The sequence below is a fragment of the Ylistrum balloti genome, unplaced genomic scaffold (genome assembly GCF_031769215.1).
Source record: "Ylistrum balloti isolate Yb309-2 unplaced genomic scaffold, AGI_CSIRO_Ybal_v1 Utg369724, whole genome shotgun sequence".
Lineage (NCBI taxonomy): Eukaryota > Metazoa > Mollusca > Bivalvia > Pectinida > Pectinidae > Ylistrum > Ylistrum balloti.
In genome coordinates, this window is record NW_026781942.1 from 3,545,917 (window position 1) to 3,570,162 (window position 24,246).

A 24,246-nucleotide genomic window follows, 5' to 3' on the forward strand; every position below is an offset into this window, starting at 1 on the left:
TTGTTTATCATATCTGAAATTTCTTCTTTGTGTGTGGTAGCTTTTGACCTCCATGCTTTGTAGTTTGTGTTTAGGACTTGCCTTTGGAAAAAAAAATTCAGGAGATTTAATGCTTCTGTTTGGTAATTCCGACTGTCATGAAGCATGAATAAGACTGAGAGAACTCTGAAACACTCTGCCATAGTGGTGGAAGGCACAAGGAATGGATACAAATTGGTCATTATCTTGACGACGTCCATTCCGCTGGACCAGTGATGCTGAAGCCGATGTCAGTGCAGGCTTCAGGTTACAGCACAATTAATTGATCCACCATTATTAGGTTTTTGCTTCATTCTCGTATTGATTATTTTGGGGTCTTCAGTTGAACCCTGAATATAACATAAAAAAGAAACTATGGCGAGGGAACTCCCTGTGTCTTTATAACTATCTCTGATGAATGCTAAATTGGTTTCCGAAAAGAATGTGTTTATTTTCTACTGTAAGATGAGACGACTTGAATTCCATTGAGGTGGTCATGTTGATTAGGATTTTCTGGGAATTACATTTTTGAAGTACCATCTGCAAATTTGTACACCAATTAAACATGCAACTGTATTTCGGCCCCTTTTCTATAGGGATGGGTATTGATCAGATTTTCAATGGTGAAGGTTTTATGATGAAAAATGACAGCAGCCCCTTGTGGCATATTGGTAGTCCTCAAGAATGTGAGCAACCCCTTTCTGTGACAGTTGTATTGAGAGAATTCTAAAATTCCGATGTCATGAATCATTGGTGTTGTTGAAAGGGGGAGATTACAGTAAAGTTGAGTTTTTATTGATTCCACATCACTGATATTTTGACATTAAGCAGGCTTTTAGACTGTCTAATATGGTTGTACAGTGGACAATGTAATTATTTGGCACAGCTGACAGATAATTTCCATGAAACGAATACATATTCATATATAAATCTCATGGTTTTAAATATCTTAACAGCATTGACAGACTGTTTGTATGGCAGCTTTGGTGATTGAGTCATAAATTATTTTTTTAAAGAATAAAAGTATTCCTGTGTTTTGTGCATAACTGGAGACAAAATGGAACAAAGGACAGGTGCATGTCCCATCTATAAGACTTTTTTTCCCAAATGCTCTGCATTTGTACAGCTATGTGAGATAGAAATATATCTGTCAGCTATGAACCAAATGACCTACTTTTATGGTAATGTTCATATATATATTTGGTTAATAATAATTGAATAAATGAAAAGACTTCTAAGACTTTTTACTTCAAATATGAAACTTTACATTGGAATATCCTTAAATTTTATTTAATTTAAAATCTTAGATGTTCATGTATATCTCAGTGGGAATACCTGTAGGATGCTGAATGTTTAAAAAAAGTCCATGGTCCATTGTTTATTTTGTTACTTTGTCCAGAGATTGTTTCTTCCACTCTGCCACAAATCACCACCTGAAATTGTATTACTGCCTTTTTGTGACATATTGCCTCTAAATCAAGTGATATTCAAACACATTCCCCTACTATAGAGAGATTGATGTGACTTGGTTGGTTCTGTCACATTCCCCTACTTTTGAGAGATTGATGTGACTTGGTTGGTTCTGTCACATTCCACTACTATAGAGAGATTGATGTGACTTGGTTGGTTCTGTCACATTCCTCACTATAGAGAGATTTGGGTGACTTGGTTGGTTCTGTCACATTTCCCTACTATAGAGAGATTGGTGTGTCTTGGTTGGTTCTGTCACATTCCTTACTATAGAGAGATTGATGTGACTTGGTTGGTTCTGTCACATTCCTCCACTATAGAGAGATTGGTGTGACTTGGTTGGTTCTGTCACATTTCCCAAATAGAGAGATTAGTGTGACTTGGTTGGTTCTGTCGCATTTCCCCACAATAGAGAGATTGGTGTGTCTTGGTTGGTTCTGTCACATTCCTCACTATAGAGAGATTGGTGTGACTTGGTTGGTTCTGTCACATTCCTCCACTATAGAGAGATTGGTGTGACTTGGTTGGTTCTGTCACATTCCTCACTATAGAGAGAATAGTGTGTCTTGGTTGGTTCTGTCACATTTCCCCACTATAGAGAGATTGGTGTGACTTGGTTGGTTCTGTCACATTTCCCCACTATAGAGAGATTGGTGTGACTTTGTTGGTTCTGTCACATTCCTCACTATAGAGAGATTGGTGTGCCTTGGTTGGTTCTGTCACATTTCCCCACTATAGAGAGATTGGTGTGACTTGGTTGGTTCTGTCACATTCCTCACTATAGAGAGATTGGTGTGCCTTGGTTGGTTCTGTCACATTTCCCCACTATAGAGAGATTGGTGTGACTTGGTTGGTTCTGTCACATATCTCCAAAATAGAGAGATTGGTATGCCGTGGTTGGTTCTGTCACATTCCCCTACTGTAAAGAGAGTAGTGTCCCTTGGTTGATTCTGTTTCTTTCCCCACTTTGTTGAGAGTTGTGTCCCTTTGTTTATTTCTGATACAGTTCTGATATTCTGGAGTTAGTCCCAAGTTGTCGGACAATCATTTGATGAATAGATAGTATATCAATAACACAACCCAACATTCAACCAAGTATCTATGTGAATGAAAAAGTGGGCTTATAGTTCTGATGATGAAGTAGATTGGTCTGTCACATTAATCTTGAGAAAGGGTTTTATTCACATTTGTAGAGAATGCTGATTCATCTCTCGTTAAATTTAGATTGAGGGCTTATTTACAGGATCTAAAAACTAACTGGTCAGACATCATTTCTTGTAAAAGTTGATCTCCTAAGACAGGAGGTCTCCCTAGACAGGTGGTGTGTCATAGAAATATCTTTCAAGTCAGGTGAGATGTCATGGAGACAAGTAATCTCTCAGGATAATTGATCTGCATGGAAACAGGTAGTATATAACATAAAACAAGTAATATGCAGTTGAAAGTGGTGGTCTCTCAAAACAGGTGATATGTCCATGACAAAAGTGGTCTCTCAAGACAGGAGATCTATCATTGAAACAGGGGATCTCTCAAGACAGGTGATATATCATCTTTCTAGACAGGTGAGGTGATATGTCTGTGACACAAGTGGTCTCTCTAAACAGGTGATATGTCATGAAATCAGATGGTATGTTAAGACATGTAATATAGGGTTTAGTTTATAGAGAGGGACATGGCATGTAGCAGGAATCACTTGCAAAAATTTGTGAGGAAATTAGCTGAGATGTATGCCCAGAAGCAGCAGAGTGTGAATACTAGAACTATCGTCAGCATTTGTCCTAATGATTTTGTGGTGAACTCAAGTCCAATTATGAGGTTCGAAGTAGGGAACAAAAAGTATATGTTATTTTAAAACACAGCAGAATGCTGGTTCTGTAATTTTGTCATTGAGATGACTGAAGTGCTGCTTTAGCCAGGGGGGATATGATGGAAGTGTCATCAACATCTAGAGAGAAAATTGGTGACATTTCTGAGATGGTGTTAGTAACAGGGAAGGTCTGTGATAACAATTTTGTTACCATGACAGCAAACAAACACATCCTTATTGAATAATCAGCACTACAGATAAAGTCAGAAAAAGATTTCACGGTGAGAATAAAATCTGTGATTGGTGATTTTCATTTAAAAGTATAATTATTACACTGTAATTTATCAAAAAGTCATAAACTTTGATCTTCTTATTTTAAAGACTGTTGCTTTTAATGTTACTAAGCTTAAAATAAAAGAACTTATAGAAAGGTTTGATATGAATTACGGTAGATATTCGTAATTTCAATCTCCTGATATATTGCCTTTGTGGTAGGCATTTGTTAAATTTGATGCACTTTCTTACCCGCATGTGATTAGTAGATGTTCCCAAAATTTGATGTTTTCTGTGAAATTCTCTTTTCTGTATCTCTGTAGATATCACGTTTTTGTACTTCCGTTTCACTCACTCGTGCATACACTTAATCATTATTGCTATCGAATGTAAAGGACATTTCTTGCATATTTAGATTGTCTCCATGTAAATTTTCGAACATTTTTCTGTCTGAAATCCTGTAAATTTATATTTATTTGTCAAACATCAAGAAAAGATCTGAATTTCCAGTAGAAACCATGGAGGATAATGGAAAAATATTCAGAGTTGTTAACAAGTCTTTATCATAGATCCATCACCATATTTCATGCTGTTGATGTTTTGGGAAATCTATGTTACTAATACATGATAGTAGAAAGGTAGAAGGTGAAACTCATGGATTTGAAAGTACCCTATTTTCCAGGTTAAAAGCCAAGGCTTTTTTCCCCTCAGTAGTTGAGCAAGCGGCTTATATACCTATGTGACTTAAATGCGGATGAAAAAGAAAGAAGATTCTTATAACATGCACTTCGTGACCTTGCATCCTGATAATTAGCCCACCATCAGATGGTGGGCTATTCAAATCGTTTAGGGTCAGTGATCCGTCATCCCTCTGTACACAATATTTGTTATCACTATTTCTTGAATACTACTGGATGGATCTTTCTCAAATTGCATATGTAGATTCTCTTTGGTTCCTAGTTGTGCCTGTTTGATTTTGGGACTGATAAAAAAACAAAATGGCCAACAGGCAGCCATCTTGGATTTTTTCAGTGAAGTTTGTTATTGCTATTTCTTGAAAAGTAAAAGATTGATTTCTCTCAGATTTCAAATGTTTGTTCCCCATAGTCTCTCGTTGTGCCCATGTACTTTTGGGACTGTTCAAAAGAAATAAAATTTCTTCCAGGTAGCCATTTTTGATTTGGCAGATAAAGATTATCATTTCTGCAAATAAATTTTCAAATGTCTTATCATTAAGAGCAAAAACAGAGAAGAGAAAAGAAGGGAAAAGATTCAACTTTCGGAAGTCATAGTGGAAGTTTACAATAGCCTGTTGCATCCTGGGATCAATGGGTCATCGGGTAAAATTCTAGAATGGCCGCCATGATTGTTTGCATTAAGAATGGCTTTGTGTAACTTACAAGAAATAATATAGGACTATAAGAATTTTGTCAGTATGCAATGCAATGGTCTTCATAAATAATTAACAAAAAAGACATACACTGATGGAGATAGCGTTAAGTAAACCGTACATTATGTCAGCCCTTATATCTGTGCATAGACAATCTTTGAAGGCTCCCAAGCCAAACAAGTTCGATAACTGCTATTTTACGTTGTTCAAACACATCATTAAAATAAAGGACTGTCTGTGTATGATTCATTTGCAAAGTTATATCAAATGTTTCACTGACGATCTTGACAAATTGCCTTCCGTTGTCTGTTATATCAATGAACTTTGGTCAACATAATGGCTACCACATCGTAAGAAATGATGCCGCTTAAATTCGGGTGCATCTTATGTATGGATCAAATCAAAAAAATCTCTAAAAACCAGCCCAGTGGCTTATGTTCGGGTGCGGTTTATAGCCCAGAAAATACTGTATACCATATATGTACTTCACATCGTAATTAGATTTTGATGCATACCAGAATGAAATGAGATATTTACAGTATACTGCTGAGATAGCCAGATATTAAGCGATGTCTGTTTTATGATTAAAAATCAAGAATATCCTTGAGAACCAATATAGCTACATCTATGTTGCATGACTGAGACATATAATTTTCAGTTTTACGGTATGTAGGTGTGTATAAAAAGCATGTGTGTTTCATCATTTCTGTACTGCTTAATATGGTTTTAACCTATATTATATATATATATATATGTGTGTACATGCACCATTAGTAGATTACATGTAGTAACAGTTTTACTGTCTCTGATTTGCAGGACTCCGCGCGGAAGCGGGAGGCTTTCATGGAACTCCTGGCCAAAAGATACCCACAATATCGCGACAAAATCAGTGGAACAGGTAGTGAAGATGGATTTCCTATTGGGGTAAGTCAGAAATAAAACTGACCAAAAAAATCAAATTTATTGGAGGATGTATGTCATATTTAATGTCTAGAAGTTAAATTCTGAATCCTTGTCCATTGAAAGCCAGGGGTTTGAAATTCAATGCCTTGTGGGCAACATTTCCAAACATGATTATAAAATACTTGTATCAGGTATGCCAAGATATTTATTCTGGTGAAGTGAACCCCAACCTACTAATTTGATAGATGGAATGAAATATATTTGCTGGGTTTATCACTCTGTGAATGAACACTGTCATTTTGAGGCGGTGTCTCTCTGTGATAACTGGTACTACCACACTGAACAACATACCAAAGGCTCATTACATGCTATCCAAAGCTTAAGTGTTTTATTAATTGCTAAACCACAACAGCACAGATCAGTCCGTTTCTCAGCTTGACATGAAACACAATATATCAAGGCTTGTGAGCATTGAACCACGGGTACACCTGGCATTGCTCTGATCAACTCAGCTCTCATGGCCTCACTCAAAGTTACAGATATTGTGTAACAATAGTAAAGAGCAGTTGAATATTGAGAGGTTGTGTTTGTAATTAAAAGGGAAAGGCATAACATTTTGGGAAATAAAGAATTAGAAACTGAAAAAGGAAAATGGTGAAATATTAGACTGATTAAACATTTTTTTGTATCCAAATTCAACAGTTCAGTCATCTTTAGTTATGTTTATTTGGACAGGTGTCGAGTGATATGAAATGTAATTATGTCACTAGGTTAGGGATGACCTTTAAAATAATAGCGAACCAGTTTAAAGGTTTTTACCGTTGGTTTGGGACCTCATTATTTAAGCAACATATTGCCAGGTGGCATACGTTAGCTAACTCTCATTAAAGTTTCCCACTCAACCTTGTAATGAAAGCCTGACAATGGAAGGTCGGGCAGGCTACCGTTTCCCCTTCAAGATAACCATTGTGTTCACCTTTGATAAGTATCACATCACCTGTAGTGCAAGCTGTCACCATTTTAAATGTCCTGGGTCTATATGTGGAAGGTCTATTGTCTGTGTTATACCAAGGTCATTTAGGAACTATTTGACACATAACTCAATATGGTGTTATGAAAGATTGTGAGAGGGGCCCTTGAGGGTATCATGATGAAGTCAGAGCTAGTGTTTCTTTGGTTTAGTAATAGATCTATGCTGAAATGTGATTATTTTGTCTATATCAGGTGTAAGTTGATTGAATCAATTCCACAAAGTGATATGAAATTAATTCATTTTCACAAAATCAAATAAAATCAAATCAATTTCACAAAATGAAATCAAATTAAATCAATTTCTTCACAAAATGAAATCAAATTAAATGAATTTCACTTAATGAAATCAAAGTTTTTTTGAAAAATATTTATCAGCTTACCAGACTCCATCATGTGTACTCGAAATTGGTCGTATGCTAAAATAATCTGATGTTCAATCATACATTTCATTTGTATTTAAATCAACATTTGTCTCTAATGTAAGAATTATGTTCAATCCAAACATAGAACATCTGAATACATACAGATGTGAAAGCTATACTGTAGAATTTAGTATAAAGTCATTTTTTATTATGACCCTTTAAAATACCCTTGTCACTCTTGATTTTGAAGTTTCACTGACAAATTTTCCCAATTTTGGGTTTTGGGACGAATGAAATCATCAGTTTTTGTGTCGCTTAGTGCAGCTTAGTTTATAACAGCTTCATGGACTTAAAACATTTTGTGATTATTCTCCTCTGCAGAAAATCTAAAATACTGCAAAATGTATTTGGAATGAAATTTTCTCATTGTAAACAAAGCTTCATTCCCAAACATTTATTGTTTAGACAAAAAAAATGTGTTTTGCTTAATCAAAAAATAATTCAGCATGGTTTATGACAGTTAAACTTTTATGTCTTGTGTCTAATTAATTTTTGAATTATTTACTAGCACCTTTTTGTAAACCCATACACCCCTTTGTTTAATTGGACTAAGCCAGTTGGTCATATCACTTTGATCTGAGAAGAGTTTATTTACTTACTGAATAGGGATGGTAAGGTTTAATTAATGTGGGGAAATTTGTATTGGATTAATATCTGTCTTTGAAACCAAATTATTTACAATCTCTCCTCAAGCCACTTGAAGTGGTATTGATATAGTTCTAAATTTGTTGTAATACTACACCATTGTATGGTAAACAGCTGGTAAATATCGTAGGTACACGAGAATCACCTGTAAATAAGATATTTACATACTGTATTTACATCTGTTATCATACCCTTCGAAACCAACTTTTTCTTACCTGTCAAATACTTAACTTGATGAGGAAAAATATTTACAATTTGATTACAGTTAATGAATGCCCTTAATCTATAAAGTTGAATACAATTCACAACCCTGGAGGTCTGAAAGTTTATCTACAGACACTAACAAGGCTAGATTTACCTACTGTACAATAAGGTGAATCAGCACTACCAACCTAGCTTGGTCTGGTAGTATTACGTCATACATGTCTTCATTTTACCTGTATTTATATCATTTAACAAAGTTACACACTGTACCGTTTCTATATATAATACCGTATTTATCCAAGTGAAATGTGTAATGTGATATGTTCCTGCCCCTCCCTAAGGTGGGGATTTGGAGGGTTGGGGTGTATATGTTCCTGCCTCTCCCTAAGGTGGGGATTTGGAGGGTTGGGGTGGATATGTTCCTGCCTCTCCCTAAGGTGGAGATTTGGAGGGTTGAGATGATTATGTTCCTGTCTCTCCTTAAGGTGGGGATTTGGAGGGTTTGGGTGAATATGTTCCTGTCTCTCCCTAAGGTGGGGATTTGGAGGGTTGGGGTGAATATGTTCCTGTCTCTCCCTAAGGTGGGTATTTGAAGGGTTGAGATGGATATGTTCCTGCCTCTCCTTAAGGTGGGGATTTGGAGGGTTGAGATGATTATGTTCCTGTCTCTCCCTAAGGTGGGGATTTGGAGGGTTTGGGTGAATACATTCCTGCCTCTCCCTAAGGTGGGGATTTGGAGGGTTGAGATGGATATGTTCCTGCCTCTCCTTAAGGTGGGGATTTGGAGGGTTTGGGTGAATACATTCCTGCCTCTCCCTAAGGTGGGGATTTGGAGGGTTGAGATGGATATGTTCCTGCCCCTCCCTTAGGTGGAGATTTGGAGGGTTGAGATGGATATGTTCCTGCCCCTCCCTTAGGTGGAGATTTGGAGGGTTGGGGTGGACATGTTGCTGCCTCTCCTGTCTCTCCCTAAGGTTGGGATTTGGAAGGTTGGGGTGGATATGTTCCTGTCTCTCCCTAAGGTGGGGATTTGGAAGGTTGGGGTGTATATATTCCTGTCTCTCCCTAAGGTTGGGATTTGGAAGGTTGGGGTGGATATGTTCCTGCCTCTCCCTAAGGTGGGGATTTGGAAGGTTGGGGTGTATATATTCCTGTCTCTCCCTAAGGTTGGGATTTGGAAGGTTGGGGTGGATATGTTCCTGTCTCTCCCTAAGGTGGGGATTTGGAAGGTTGGGGTGGATATGTTCCTGCCCCTCCCTAAGGTGGAGATTTGGAGGGTTGGGGTGTATATATTCCTGTCTCTCCCTAAGGTTGGGATTTGGAAGGTTGGGGTGGATATGTTCCTGTCTCTCCCTAAGGTGGGGATTTGGAAGGTTGAGGTGGACATGTTTCTGCCTCTCCTTAAGGTGGGGATTTGGAGGGTTGGGGTGGACATGTTCCTGCCTCTCCCTAAGGTGGGGATTTGGAAGGTTGGGGTGGATATGTTCCTGTCTCTCCCTAAGGTTGGGATTTAGAAGGTTGGGGTGGATAAGCATTCCCTTACGATCTTATTTTTTGCCATACAGTAATTAATTTGAGGGTACCTGTCATTAATTAATAAGGATAATTGATAATTGATAATTTCATTATCTTGTCATATGCTCACCTACAATATACATTTGTTGCAGTTTAGAAGAATTGTCAACAATTGCTATGATATTGTCTTACAATAAGCCCACTCCTGTCTGTTGGTCAGGAGCTGTATTGGCTCCCAGGGCTTATTACAGGATATATACGGTAATTAAGATAAGTGCTGAACCATTAAGAAAACAGTAGACAGTTATTAATTGTAGCTCCTTATACAAAATTAGTGTTCATGCTAATTAATTAGCAATTTGATTATTTCAAGGATTAAGGTGCAACTGCTTGACAGGTGTGAAAGTTGCAGGTATATATAGTCAGTATTAGGAGCCTGAGGCGGTATGAATATTCATTGATAAAGCTGACGAATGGATATTGTTGATTGACTCTACGCTGGGAAAGGGTTATACAGTTGAATCCACTCAAGCAGAAAAATACAACATGGGATTGCTAGGTTTATTGAACACACTGTTCAAGTCACTTCATCATAGTGAGAGGGGACAGAAAGGCTAGGAGAGTTCAACACACAATGTTGGGAGATATCAAACAGAACTTATTTAATGTGCATGGTATATGATCTGATTGTGTTGATAAGCTTCTGAAGTTGATTCAGAACAATCTCCAGTTGAGTGGCAGTCCGTAGGGGCTAGGAACTATATTTAAAGGGCATGTTCAGATCCCTCAAAGCCCAGACTGGATAATTTAGTGTAATAGGAAATGGAACGTCTGTTGCACGCTACCTGTTTAGTGCTAATTATACTAAGAGTGTTACGAACAGTTTTGTAATGTACACCCAGACATTGTAGACAGCAGACAAACTGTGTCAACTACGACACGCAACAATTGATATGGATGTTTATTGAGGAAATTGCGACGACATCTCTCCATCACTGGGATGTAGTTTAGAACCACATATAGAACTGGAGGTGCTATCTTTGTGATGAAATACAGGTTGGATGAAATCAGCAAAGGAGCTATTGTTTAAATTGCTATGGGGTCAGAGTTGACCTTGATAAGAGGACAACCGTAACTTTGTTTTATTGAAATGTACAGGCTTTTATAACTATAATTCGGTAAGGTGAGAAGGATGGAAATTTGACTGTTACCGACTGTAACTTTGTTTTATTTAAGTGAACAGGTCTTTGTCACTATAATTCAGTAAGGAGAGAAGGATGGAGGTTAGACTGTTAACGGATTGTTGACTCATTCACTGTACTAAAGTTTCTTTTGGCATTGGTTCATTTGTGAACAACTTATGATTCTATAAAAAATTGTGTGAATCATATGGCTTTGATCATTGAATACACTAAATCTGTTGGGATAATTATATGGATTTAGTGCAGTGAAGTTGTCTGAAAGATGATATTGGATTAAATTTTCAAACATTTTCAAGACTATTGACCTTTGATTTAGTGACCTGGGTACATTTGTTCTTTAATTGAATCCAATAAACCTGGTTTGGATTAAATTTTTATTTTTTAAATTTTGAATTAAGCATTACATTTGTGTGAAAAACAATATTCTGTTGGAGATACCAAACTTACTTTTCACCATCTCTGAACTAAGTGTTTTATGTGTGTGGTACATGACCTTGAAATTACGTGACAGTTAATTGATTGACATAGACTCACGATCTACCGGTAATATGGAATGTTTCTGGTGCTCAGTTCTAATGTTTTGTGTGATAACAGCGGAATGTGATCTGTCAGAAAAGTGAAGAAATGATGTTTTATTACGTGTGGAGTGTATCTATCTTGTGTAAATCATGATTTAATGCCTTAGATATGTGAATCTTCAAAATAATCTACACTTTCCTCGTAAAATTGCATCATATTTAGCCATGTGCTACTTGTATTGGAGGTGCACATGACAGTGTGGGATAGCACATGTCTGAAGTAAGGATAATCAAACACCATGGAAGCAGACGACAGTTAAAAGAATTTAGTCACGCACAACTACGAGCATCCAGAATAAAAATTCACAAGGAAAACTACATTCTTAGGTGAAAGACATACTTTTTCTCTAGTTCATAATAGAAATTGAAAAAAAAATCAATGAATATTTTACTGGATTTGGTGCCCTTGATTGAAGAATCACCTGAACGGCAGATTACATCAAACTGAAAGACCAGATCTGTTAATATATCTGATTTACTGATTTGATTGTGATAAGCGTCTGGATTCAAACATTCTTTGTTTTATACAACAGATAATAGTTTAATGATGAATATTTAAAAGTGCACAAGCATTTTGACTTGAGAAAGTTTGCTTTTGTAAAGTCCCTACTAATTATCATACAGAAGGTTAAATATAGACACCATTAGCTCTATTTCTTGAACTAGGAGGTGAAAAGAAATTTAGAAATTTGACAAAATTTAATTGTGAAAAAGAAAAGATAAAAACTGGAGTGACTTTATGAAAAGATTCATGATTTGGTAAAATTGTGAAACACAGTGGAAGCTCTCTTGTCAGTTATCAAACAATGTTTTCCCTATTTATCAGCGGAAGCTAAGAGACATTGAGCAGACGGCTCCAACAGGGACCTTTTTTCATCAAGTACAATGAGGGAGCAGAACATTTTATCAGTGAAATTGATTAATAGATATGACCTTGCCCTTTTGAGGTAAACACATGTATGCTTACCGGTTTGGTTATGAGTATGTGCAAACAGGATATATGCTCATGTTTCAAGGTGTGTAATAGTGTGCAGGAGTTAACAGAGGCAAGAGGAATACAATTCGGCCGGAGTGATCTGAAGGCAATATGGTTTTTACCAGGAGGTGATATTTATCGTAGTTGAACCAGCAAGGGCCTTGTTGTGGATAGCTACCACTAATTAATCCATTAGATATGTGGTACTAGTGAATTGGTGTTATATTCATATTTTTTCGTGGATATTTAAATCTAAAACGACTAGGTTAAAACAACCAGAACAATGAATGAAACAGAGAAAGTGATTTGGCGACATCACAACAACCAGGTAATTATATAATATACCAATTGAGTCTCATATTTTCTCAATATGTTTTTTTCCTTTCAGAAAGTAAACAAAATCATAACCAGTAGCCATGTTTAAACAAAATCTTAAATGCTTTTGTTTGTGCCAGAGTTTTAGATACTCTATAAATCCTAATGAAGAAATAGTCTTCTTGACAGATATTTATCATCAAAGTATACTTACAGAGGAGTGAAATTTGAATTAAAAATTATTAAATGGATCACATGAATGTTTGAAAGAAAGGTGTGTCTGGGAAGAGGATTAATATACATAGATCAATGAGGTTGGAAAATTGTACATTATTACAACTGTAGAAACACTCCTCAGGTATCACATGAATCTATCAATTTAATTTGTTTGAACATAGAATACATATCCAATATCTATCCTTCAGTTTGCTGAGCAGTTCAACATGTTACAACTGATTCAAAGTCAAGGGTAGGGGTTATTACAGGACAGTGAAATGACATCTGATTGTAAGGTTGACTATAACTGGATATTGATGGGGTTAGTACCTCAGATATGGTTTTATAATTGGAGAATTAAGAGCAAACAATGACAAGATAAGTTTTGAATTCTGTTAAAAAGCCCACCCACACAATATTGCAATATAAATAGTGAACCAGTACCTAAATTTTATTGTTTTTTGATAAGCCTATCTCCTGACAATGTGTTAGAAGCGATATGTAAATAGTCCACTGGACTTCATGCACTGGAGTTAGTTATATACTTTCCTTTCAGGAAGTAAATCATTTTCCATATGTAATATGGATGCTGACTTTTATAGGTGGTCATATTATTTTTAACCTTCAAAATATTAAATGTTACATTTTTAGCCAATTATGAAATTCATGTTTTTATTTTCAATGATTAAATTCCAACCACAAGTTTGCTTAGTTAGACTGCAGTCAGTGAAGACATTAATAAGAAGTTATCACCTGGGATGTGAATGGGCAAAATAGATGACTATAGACCTTATGACTTGATCAGCTGACTTGGTATGTTCAAAAGGTAGTTGAACCCTCCCCCCACCTGTTTTTGAAGTCAGTCAAGAGCACATCAGTTTGGCCAAAAATACTGTGTGTAGTAAACAGTATCAGTTTAATTTCCAGTCTTGATATTTTGTAAATGCAATGCATGTATGAGATGTATATCATATACACACTGGTTTGTGTGTTATACCTTCTACTGAAATTGTGACAAGATATGATATGATCAAAATATCATAAGGCAAGCCTACACACACTTATATTGATAATATGTTGGACAAACACCAAATCTCCCATCTCTAGACACGTGTTTTTGTCACAGTGACCAAAATATGGCATATTAAGATCTCTCGAGATGTCTGTGTACATATATATACCTGACGTTGTGGCCATTTATATGAACCTGTATTTTACCTGTGAGTATGATAAATCTTACCTGCATGTCTGTATGCAGGTGAGATTCATCAGGCATTCAGATATGACAAGAGGATTAGATATGAAATACCTACCGTCATGTTTGCACACAAGGTAAGCCTGTAATGCTAACATATGAAAATAGATTTCAGTTGCTCTATCATGTATATTTTATATTGTGTTGTGTAAATTAAAAGTACATTATGTCAGTATTTGTAGTTTTTAAAGTGATGTTATCTGGTTTTATAAAGTCGACATAGGCCATTCAAGTACATGCGTGTATTACAATGTAGTTGTTTTACAGGACTGATATCTTTCTAAACATATGTGTAAGTTTCTATCAGACTTTCTCTTAACGCTGAACTATATAAAACTATTGAGGATATATGTCACCTGTATTTGATTGTACCTTTATTCCAGGAGAGTTCTGCTTATTGTGCTGAACTAATTTTGATACCATTTAAAAGGTATACTTAAACATGAAGATATAGATTTGATGACTTGGTCAACATGGTCTAAATGTTTTTTACATAGAATATATAGAGAGGGAAAAAAAAGAATAGTAGGAGAAGGATTAATATTTTAATATTAATATTAATTAAGTTGATCCTCCCAAACAGTGTGATTGTAAAGAACAAAAAATTCTAAATATCAAACTATGTGGTAAATCAAGCATTGGAATTCAAAACAAAACCTATGTTCCTTTTAGGTTTAGACCAACCTAAACTGTGCAAAAATTTATTTAAGATAATACTTATTTAGATGAGTACACATGTCAGTTGATGTAGTGTTTATATTAAGTGGGTTATCTCCCCTTAAAAAGCAGTATGGAAGATAACGTCAAAACTGGTGATGTGCTGAACAATTAAGGAGATATAACTAATAGATTGAGGCCAAAATTGTAATGATGAATAATGTGTAGTGGTCATGCAGGAATGACATGGAGATCTAAGAAATTCAGAGGTCAGGTGTTATTCCTTATATAGAGATATTCATTTAGAGGTAATATGCAGCCTTGAAAAAATGTCTTTTATCAGTGTTAATCACTAAAACTTTAGTTTACAGTCATGAAAGAAATAGATTATAATTGATAATCACTTGATTATGAATATGGATTTAATGATTATGGAACTGGATACCTATTCCTGTCACTACTCAAAACAGATCAGTAGATTAAATGTATGTTAAGTAGCATATTACCTTAAGTAGAATGCAGTATGAAAAGAGGATGTACAACAGAAATTTACTAGTTGAAGAGTTCTGGGGTATTAGAATTGTTAGGTTTACTGAGACAAAGTCTCCAGTGACCTATTGTGATTGTCTTTTGTCTAGTGCTGTATGTCATGTGTCTTAAGCAATTGACATCTTCTTAATAACCAAAAGGCCAGAAGTGCTGATATTAGGCCTGTGGCATGCTGGGATGAAGGGCTACCAAGTTTGTTCAATGAATGACTTTGACCCACTTTCCAGGTCACAGGGGTCAAATATACTTAAGCTGCTTTTTTTCTCAATAAACAAATGATACAGGATGCTGATATTGAGCCTTTAGCATTCTGGGATGAAGGGCTATTGAGCTTCTTAAAATGAATGACCTTGACCCACTTCCAAATGTGTTAAAGTCTTTAAATGACTTCTTCTCAATAACCTATAGGACCAAGGTGGTGGTATTGGGCCTCTTGTATGCTGGCATGAAGGTTCACCAAATTTGTTCATATTGTTGACCTTGACCGACTTTCAAGGTCAAATGTATCAAATATTTCAAAAATGTTTAAACCAGATCTTCTCAATAACCAAAAGGCCCAGGGTCATGACATTGGGCTAGTAGCATGCCAGGATGAAGGGCTATAATGTGTGTGTAATTGAATGAGCTTGACCATCATTCAAGGTCACAGGGTTCAAATATGCTAAACTGCAACAACAGAAGATGTCACCAGTTCTGTTTAATTGAAAATTAAGCCTTAAAACTTAGAAACATTAAAAACTTTGTAAGTATGAACTTATCAGTTCTGTTCTATCTGCCCCAATGCTGGGACTGATAGGTTCTAAAAAGTCCAGAGACCTGAAGACCTCAGGTGATTGTTAAGGCCCATGGGGCCTCTTGTTTGGTGTTAATATGTAATGCAGACAGGCTTAATAGAAGTATTTATACTGTGTTTCTGCACCATATTATGCTTTGTACCACATGAAAGTGTGCGTTGCACAGAAAGTACAAAAGAAGATAGATGTGTAATGGTTTCAATCATGCCTTGTGACAGACAAAAAATGAAGTATAAATATGTACCACAAATGTGTACCAGGCTACAGAAATGAAATATAAGCTTTAAATCTTTCTGGCCACTTTTAGCCATCATAGATGAATATTAGGGCAAGGTCTTGTGGATGGAAACAGATGTGTTTAAGCTGTCGTAAGCTGTCATACACTTGTAAACACTTATTGCTGTTGAAGTGAGGTACATGTACATTTCTTATTTTTATTGTTCTTGTTCTTTGCAGAATTTTTGAGCTACAACTGCCATGCCATTTTAGACTGTCAAATTATTGTTGGGTCTATTCAGGGGTTGTGTTTACATGTGCAGAGAAAGCAGTTGAGTTTGTGTGAATGACTCTGAAACGATAAAACAATAAGGTAGAGGTTCATTGTAAACATATGTGGGGAGCTGTAGGGCTAAGTATTGAGTGTAAGTGGTATGTGTATTGTATGGCAGAGTTTTCTTCTATTCTTTTAAAGGTAGTTATTTCTCTAGAATGTCCTTAGAATGTTGAACATTTGTTTTAATAAATGTACAAATAGGAATATTAGGATCATGCAATGTGATGTGAATTATTGGGGCTTTGTTAACATTTTTCACAAATTTCACTGCATTGTAAACAAAAGTTTTATATTGTCAGAAAGAGAAATGATCTCAATTGCTCTCTGATATTGTGGTGAAGAAAAAGGAAAACGTTTCAGGAGTTATTGAATAGCCAGTAATAAAATTAATGTATAGCAATGACAAGACAGTCAACTTCATCAGACAAATGAGCAGTGTTAAGGATGTTATAAGGTATCCTATGTTTAAGATGGAATCAGCTGGACTTTGTGGCATTAGACATAACCCTGTATATACACTATACTGGGATGTAATGTAACACAATGATGATAAGTGCTGAAAAATGTACATGTACTTTCCCTAAAATGTTGATTGGCTTATGTCTTGTTAAAGGGGATATTGTAATCAGCAAAACCTCACAAGTAAATTTCTTACTGGTTGTGACAATAGCAAGTCTATTCTGTGTATATATACTTACCAACCCAAAGAAAATGTTCCATAATGTTCAGCAAATGTGACTAAGGGGGTGAATGGTTTCCCATGAAAGACCTTGAATCTTTTTAAAGTTTCCTAGTTGAAGGAAATTATAATGAGACTTTACTTTATATTTCGAAATGTGAATTCCTCCATTCTGATTTTGTGCCCCTACCCCATCATCAACAGATATGAGGTCCACCCTGTATATAGTAACCTGGTGTTCACAGACTGAAGATCCAGCTAAAGCGATTAAAACACTGGAGAAACCGGTATATCAGAATTGTAAGGATTATAGAAGATGGTGTAATCAGGTGTTTTATGTGGAATTCCTGATGGCTATAAACAGATGTAACAGTTATGAAAACGCCATTAACATGTGAACATTCAAGTATCACACCAGTAACTAATCAAACACACAAAATCTGGCATCTATCGAAAGTGAAATGGATTCACTGGTGTTTTTATAGACCCACGTAGCCGCCGAACCAAATCTGATGTGTGCAGGGTTATGTTTATAACATATTGCTCTATTTTTTTTCTTTTCCAAAAATATCATCTGGTTGTTGAAAAGTGCTATTTATAATTGTAAGACGTTAATTTATTTTACTCAAATCTGAGGCTGATAATATCTCTTCTCAACACACAACATCGTCTTTTTTCAATTTTCTTGTACTTTTTACATGAAGCATAATTCTAAAATGTTTTTTTATTTAAACTTTAAAATGGAGTGACAAATTTTTTTTTCAATGCAATGTACGTAAGCTGTAAAAGGACTTTGTCTCTTGAATATAGAAAATTATGTCAGGATAACTATGTCTCCAAAAACTATTAAAAAGGTTTGAAATTTTTAATTTCATTTGATGCAAATTAAAAATGCTATAAAAGGACTATTTAGTTTCAGAGATAAAGTAAATTAATATTGACTAAATCTATCTCCAATTTTTTTCTGTCAGTAAGAATTTTTCAGCTGGTGCAAAATCTAATACATCCACAACTGAACTACTGGAAACCTAAAGCTGACATTATATAGGTGTGGTTGAGAAACAACTGAAGCTTTTCACAATCAACAAAGAAAGGGAATTTGCACTTTAAATACTATTCTTTCTATAATCATGTTATTTGAAATGGATGGTACTCTGTAGAGCTTTTAATTAATTAGTTATTCTGATTGGAAGAAATGTCACCAAAGCAATTTCTAGGTTTGAGTGTCCTTAAAAACTTCATTAAGCATAATTAGTGTTGGAATTGAATAGACTCCTGGAACTTGGAATTGTAATGAATAGAAAACTGAGATTTGTGCCATATCTGTATTCTTTGTTTGGACAAATACAATCGTGCCTCAGATTGTATCACAAATCATTCAAACAAATCTCCAACTCACAAAAGAGATCTGTTAGGAAACAGTATTAGATTGGAAGGAATACACAAATTAAATTCTCCTAAGACACATAGTCAATGCAACAGTAAAAAGTTTAGTCGTCATGGTAACAATATTCTGATTACTTTGAATGTGTTTCTTTTCAAGCTTGGTTTAGCATGTACTTGACAAGACTGTTGATAACAAACTATTTTTGTTGTGGAATGCTCAAGGACTAATGAGGCATGTTAGGTATATATTTACACTTTGTGTAGGTATAGTTGTCTTACAGGCTGATTATATAGGTATAGTTGTCTTACAGGCTGATTATATAGGTATAGTTGTCTTACAGACTGATTATATAGGTATAGTTGTCTTACAGGCTGATTATATAGGTATAGTTGTCTTACAGACTGATTATATAGGTATAGTTGTCTTACAGGCTGATTATATAGGTATAGTTGTCTTACAGACTGATTATATAGGTATGTCTTACAGACTGATTATATAGGTATGTCTTACAGACTGATTATATAGGTATAGTTGTCTTACAGGCTGATTATATAGGTATGTCTTACAGGCTGATTATATAGGTGTAGTTGTCTTACAGGCTGATTATATAGGTATAGTTGTCTTACAGGCTGATTATATAGGTATAGTTGTCTTACAGACTGATTATATAGGTATAGTTGTCTTACAGACTGATTATATAGGTGTAGTTGTCTTACAGACTGATTATATAGGTGTAGTTGTCTTACAGACTGATATAGGTATATAGGTGTAGTTGTCTTACAGACTGATTATATAGGTGTGTCTTACAGACTGATTATATAGGTGTAGTTGTCTTACAGACTGATTATATAGGTGTAGTTGTCTTACAGACTGATTATATAGGTGTAGTTGTCTTACAGACTGATTATATAGGTGTAGTTGTCTTACAGACTGATTATATAGGTGTAGTTGTCTTACAGACTGATTATATAGGTATAGTTGTCTTACAGACTGATTATATAGGTATAGTTGTCTTACAGACTGATTATATAGGTATGTCTTACAGACTGATTATATAGGTATAGTTGTCTTACAGACTGATTATATAGGTGTAGTTGTCTTACAGACTGATTATATAGGTATAGTTGTCTTACAGACAGTTGACTGATTATATAGGTATAGTTGTCTTACAGACTGATTATATAGGTATGTCTTACAGACTGATTATATAGGTATAGTTGTCTTACAGACTGATTATATAGGTATAGTTGTCTTACAGACTGATTATATAGGTATGTCTTACAGACTGATTATATAGGTATAGTTGTCTTACAGACTGATTATATAGGTATGTCTTACAGACTGATTATATAGGTATAGTTGTCTTACAGACTGATTATATAGGTGTAGTTGTCTTACAGACTGATTATATAGACTGATTATATAGTTGTCTTACAGACTGATTATATAGTTGTCTTACAGACTGTAGTTGTCTTACAGACTGATTATATATATAGACTGATTATATAGGTGTAGTTGTCTTACAGACTGATTATATAGGTGTCTTACAGACTGATTATATTGTGTCTTACAGACTGATTATATAGGTATGTCTTACAGACTGATTATATAGGTTTAGTTGTCTTACAGTCTGATTATATAGGTCTAGTTGTCTTACAGACTGATTATATAGGTATAGTTGTCTTACAGACTGATTATATAGGTATAGTTGTCTTACAGACTGATTATATAGGTGTAGTTGTCTTACAGACTGATTATATACAGACTGATTATATTATATAGACTGATTATATAGGTTGTCTTACAGACTGATTATATAGGTATGTCTTACAGACTGATTATATAGGTGTAGTTGTCTTACAGACTGATTATATAGGTATAGTTGTCTTACAGACTGATTATATAGGCGTAGTTGTCTTACAGACTGATTATATAGGTATAGTTGTCTTACAGACTGATTATATAGGTGTAGTTGTCTTACAGACTGATTATATAGGCGTAGTTGTCTTACAGACTGATTATATAGGTGTAGTTGTCTTACAGACTGATTATATAGGTGTAGTTGTCTTACAGACTGATTATATAGGTGTAGTTGTCTTACAGACTGATTATATAGGTATAGTTGTCTTACAGACTGATTATATAGGTGTAGTTGTCTTACAGACTGATTATATAGGTGTAGTTGTCTTACAGACTGATTATTATATAGACTGATTATATAGTTGTCTTACAGACTGATTATATATTATGATTATATAGGTGTAGTTGTCTTACAGACTGATTATATAGGTGTAGTTGTCTTACAGACTGATTATATAGGTGTGTCTTACAGACTGATTATATAGGCGTAGTTGTCTTACAGACTGATTATATAGGTGTAGTTGTCTTACAGACTGATTATATAGGTATGTCTTACAGACTGATTATATAGGTGTAGTTGTCTTACAGACTGATTATATAGGTGTAGTTGTCTTACAGACTGATTATATAGGTGATTGTATAGTTGTCTTACAGACTGATTATATAGGTGTAGTTGTCTTACAGACTGATTATATAGGTATAGTTGTCTTACAGACTGATTATATAGGTATGTCTTACAGACTGATTATATAGGTGTAGTTGTCTTACAGACTGATTATATAGGTGTAGTTGTCTTACAGACTGATTATATAGGTATGTCTTACAGACTGATTATATAGGTATAGTTGTCTTACAGACTGATTATATAGGTATGTCTTACAGACTGATTATATAGGTATGTCTTACAGACTGATTATACAGGTATAGTTGTCTTACAGACTGATTATATAGGTATGTCTTACAGACTGATTATATAGGTGTAGTTGTCTTACAGACTGATTATATAGGTGTAGTTGTCTTACAGACTGATTATATAGGTATGTCTTACAGACTGATTATATAGGTGTAGTTGTCTTACAGACTGATTATATAGGTATGTCTTACAGACTGATTATATAGGTATGTCTTACAGACTGATTATATAGGTGTAGTTGTCTTACAGATTATATAGACTGATTATATAGGTATAGTTGTCTTACAGACTGATTATATAGGTATGTCTTACAGACTGATTATATAGGTGTAGTTGTCTTACAGACTGATTATATAGGTGTAGTTGTCTTACAGACTGATTATATAGGTGTAGTTGTCTTACAGACTGATTATATAGGTATGTCTTACAGACTGATTATATAGGTGTAGTTGTCTTACAGACTGATTATATAGGTATAGTTGTCTTACAGACTGATTATATAGGTGTAGTTGTCTTACAGACTGATTATATAGGTGTAGTTGTCTTACAGACTGATTATATAGGTGTAGTTGTCTTACAGACTGATTATATAGGTGTAGTTGTCTTACAGACTGATTATATAGGTGTAGTTGTCTTACAGACTGATTATATAGGTGTAGTTGTCTTACAGACTGATTATATAGGTATGTCTTACAGACTGATTATATGTATGTCTTACAGACTGATTATACAGGTATAGTTGTCTTACAGACTGATTATATAGTATAGTTGTCTTACAGACTGATTATATAGTTGTCTTACAGACTGATTATATAGGTGTAGTTGTCTTACAGACTGATTATATAAGTGTAGTTGTCTTACAGACTGATTATATATATAGACTGTATAGTTGTCTTACAGACTGATTATATAGGTGATTATATAGGTATGTCTTAGTGTCTTACAGGTGTTGTCTTACAGACTGATTATAGTTGTCTTACAGGCTGATTATATAGGTATAGTTGTCTTACAGGCTGATTATATAGGTATGTCTTACAGGCTGATTATATAGGTGTAGTTGTCTTACAGGCTGATTATATAGGTATGTCTTACAGACTGATTATATAGGTATGTCTTACAGACTGATTATATAGGTGTAGTTGTCTTACAGACTGATTATATAGGTGTAGTTGTCTTACAGACTGATTATATAGGTATGTCTTACAGACTGATTATATAGGTATGTCTTACAGACTGATTATATAGGTATAGTTGTCTTACAGACTGATTATATAGGTGTAGTTGTCTTACAGACTGATTATATAGGTATGTCTTACAGACTGATTATATAGGTATGTCTTACAGACTGATTATATAGGTGTAGTTGTCTTACAGACTGATTATATAGGTAGTTGTCTTACAGACTGATTATATAGGTGTGTCTTACAGACTGATTATATAGGTGTAGTTGTCTTACAGACTGATTATATAGGTGTAGTTGTCTTACAGACTGATTATATAGGTGTAGTTGTCTTACAGACTGATTATATAGCTGTGTCTAACAGACGTAATATAAAGTGAAGTCTTACAGACTGATTATATAGTTGTCTTACAGACTGATTATATAGGTGTCTTACAGACTGATTATATAGGTGTAGTTGTCTTACAGACTGATTATATAGGTGTAGTTGTATTACAGACTGATTATATAGGTGTAGTTGTCTTACAGACTGATTATATAGGTATAGTTGTCTTACAGACTGATTATATAGGATTATATGTAGTTGTCTTACAGACTGATTATATAGGCGTAGTTGTCTTACAGACTGATTATATAGTGTAGTTGTCTTACAGACTGATTATATAGTAGTTGTCTTACAGACTGATTATATAGGTATAGATATATATGACTGATTATATAGTTGTCTTACAGACTGATTATATAGGTGTAGTTGTCTTACAGACTGATTATATAGGTGTAGTTGTCTTACAGACTGATTATATAGGATTATATATAGTTGTCTTACAGACTGATTATATAGGTATAGTTGTCTTACAGACTGATATATATAGTTGTCTTACAGACTGTATAGTTGTCTTACAGACTGATATATATAGTTGTCTTACAGACTGATTATATAGTTGTCTTACAGACTGATTATATATGTGTACAGACTGATTATATAGGTATGTCTTACAGACTGATTATATAGGTGTAGTTGTCTTACAGACTGATTATATAGGTGTAGTTGTCTTACAGACTGATTATATAGGTTGTCTTACAGACTGATTATATAGGTGTAGTTGTCTTACAGACTGATTATATAGGTTTAGTTGTCTTACAGACTGATTATATAGGTGTAGTTGTCTTACAGACTGATTATATAGGTGTAGTTGTCTTACAGACTGATTATATAGGTGTAGTTGTCTTACAGACTGATTATATAGGTGTAGTTGTCTTACAGACTGATTATATAGGTGTAGTTGTCTTACAGACTGATTATATAGGTATGTCTTACAGACTGATTATATAGGTATGTCTTACAGACTGATTATATAGGTATAGTTGTCTTACAGACTGATTATATAGGTGTAGTTGTCTTACAGACTGATTATATAGGTGTAATGGAAAGGGGAACAGGAAAGATAGACAG

At 34.8% G+C, this 24,246-nt stretch overlaps 2 protein-coding genes across 2 annotated transcripts in view; one reads left to right on the forward strand and one right to left on the reverse strand.

The window, feature by feature from the left end:
• Positions 1 to 8,457: 8,457 nt before the first annotated feature.
• On the reverse strand, positions 8,458 to 9,699 carry LOC132565536 (sporozoite surface protein 2-like). The gene has a single exon (XM_060230185.1). The coding sequence runs from the start codon at positions 9,697 to 9,699 to the stop codon at positions 8,458 to 8,460; it is 1,242 nt and encodes a 413-aa protein (XP_060086168.1).
• Positions 9,700 to 12,718: 3,019 nt separating this feature from the next.
• Positions 12,719 to 24,246, forward strand: part of LOC132565537 (coiled-coil domain-containing protein CG32809-like) — a 42,878-nt gene continuing 31,350 nt past the window's right edge. The window contains exon 1 of the mRNA XM_060230186.1: positions 12,719 to 12,763. Coding sequence (XP_060086169.1) covers positions 12,719 to 12,763 — 45 coding nt within the window. The remainder of the gene's footprint in view (positions 12,764 to 24,246) is intronic.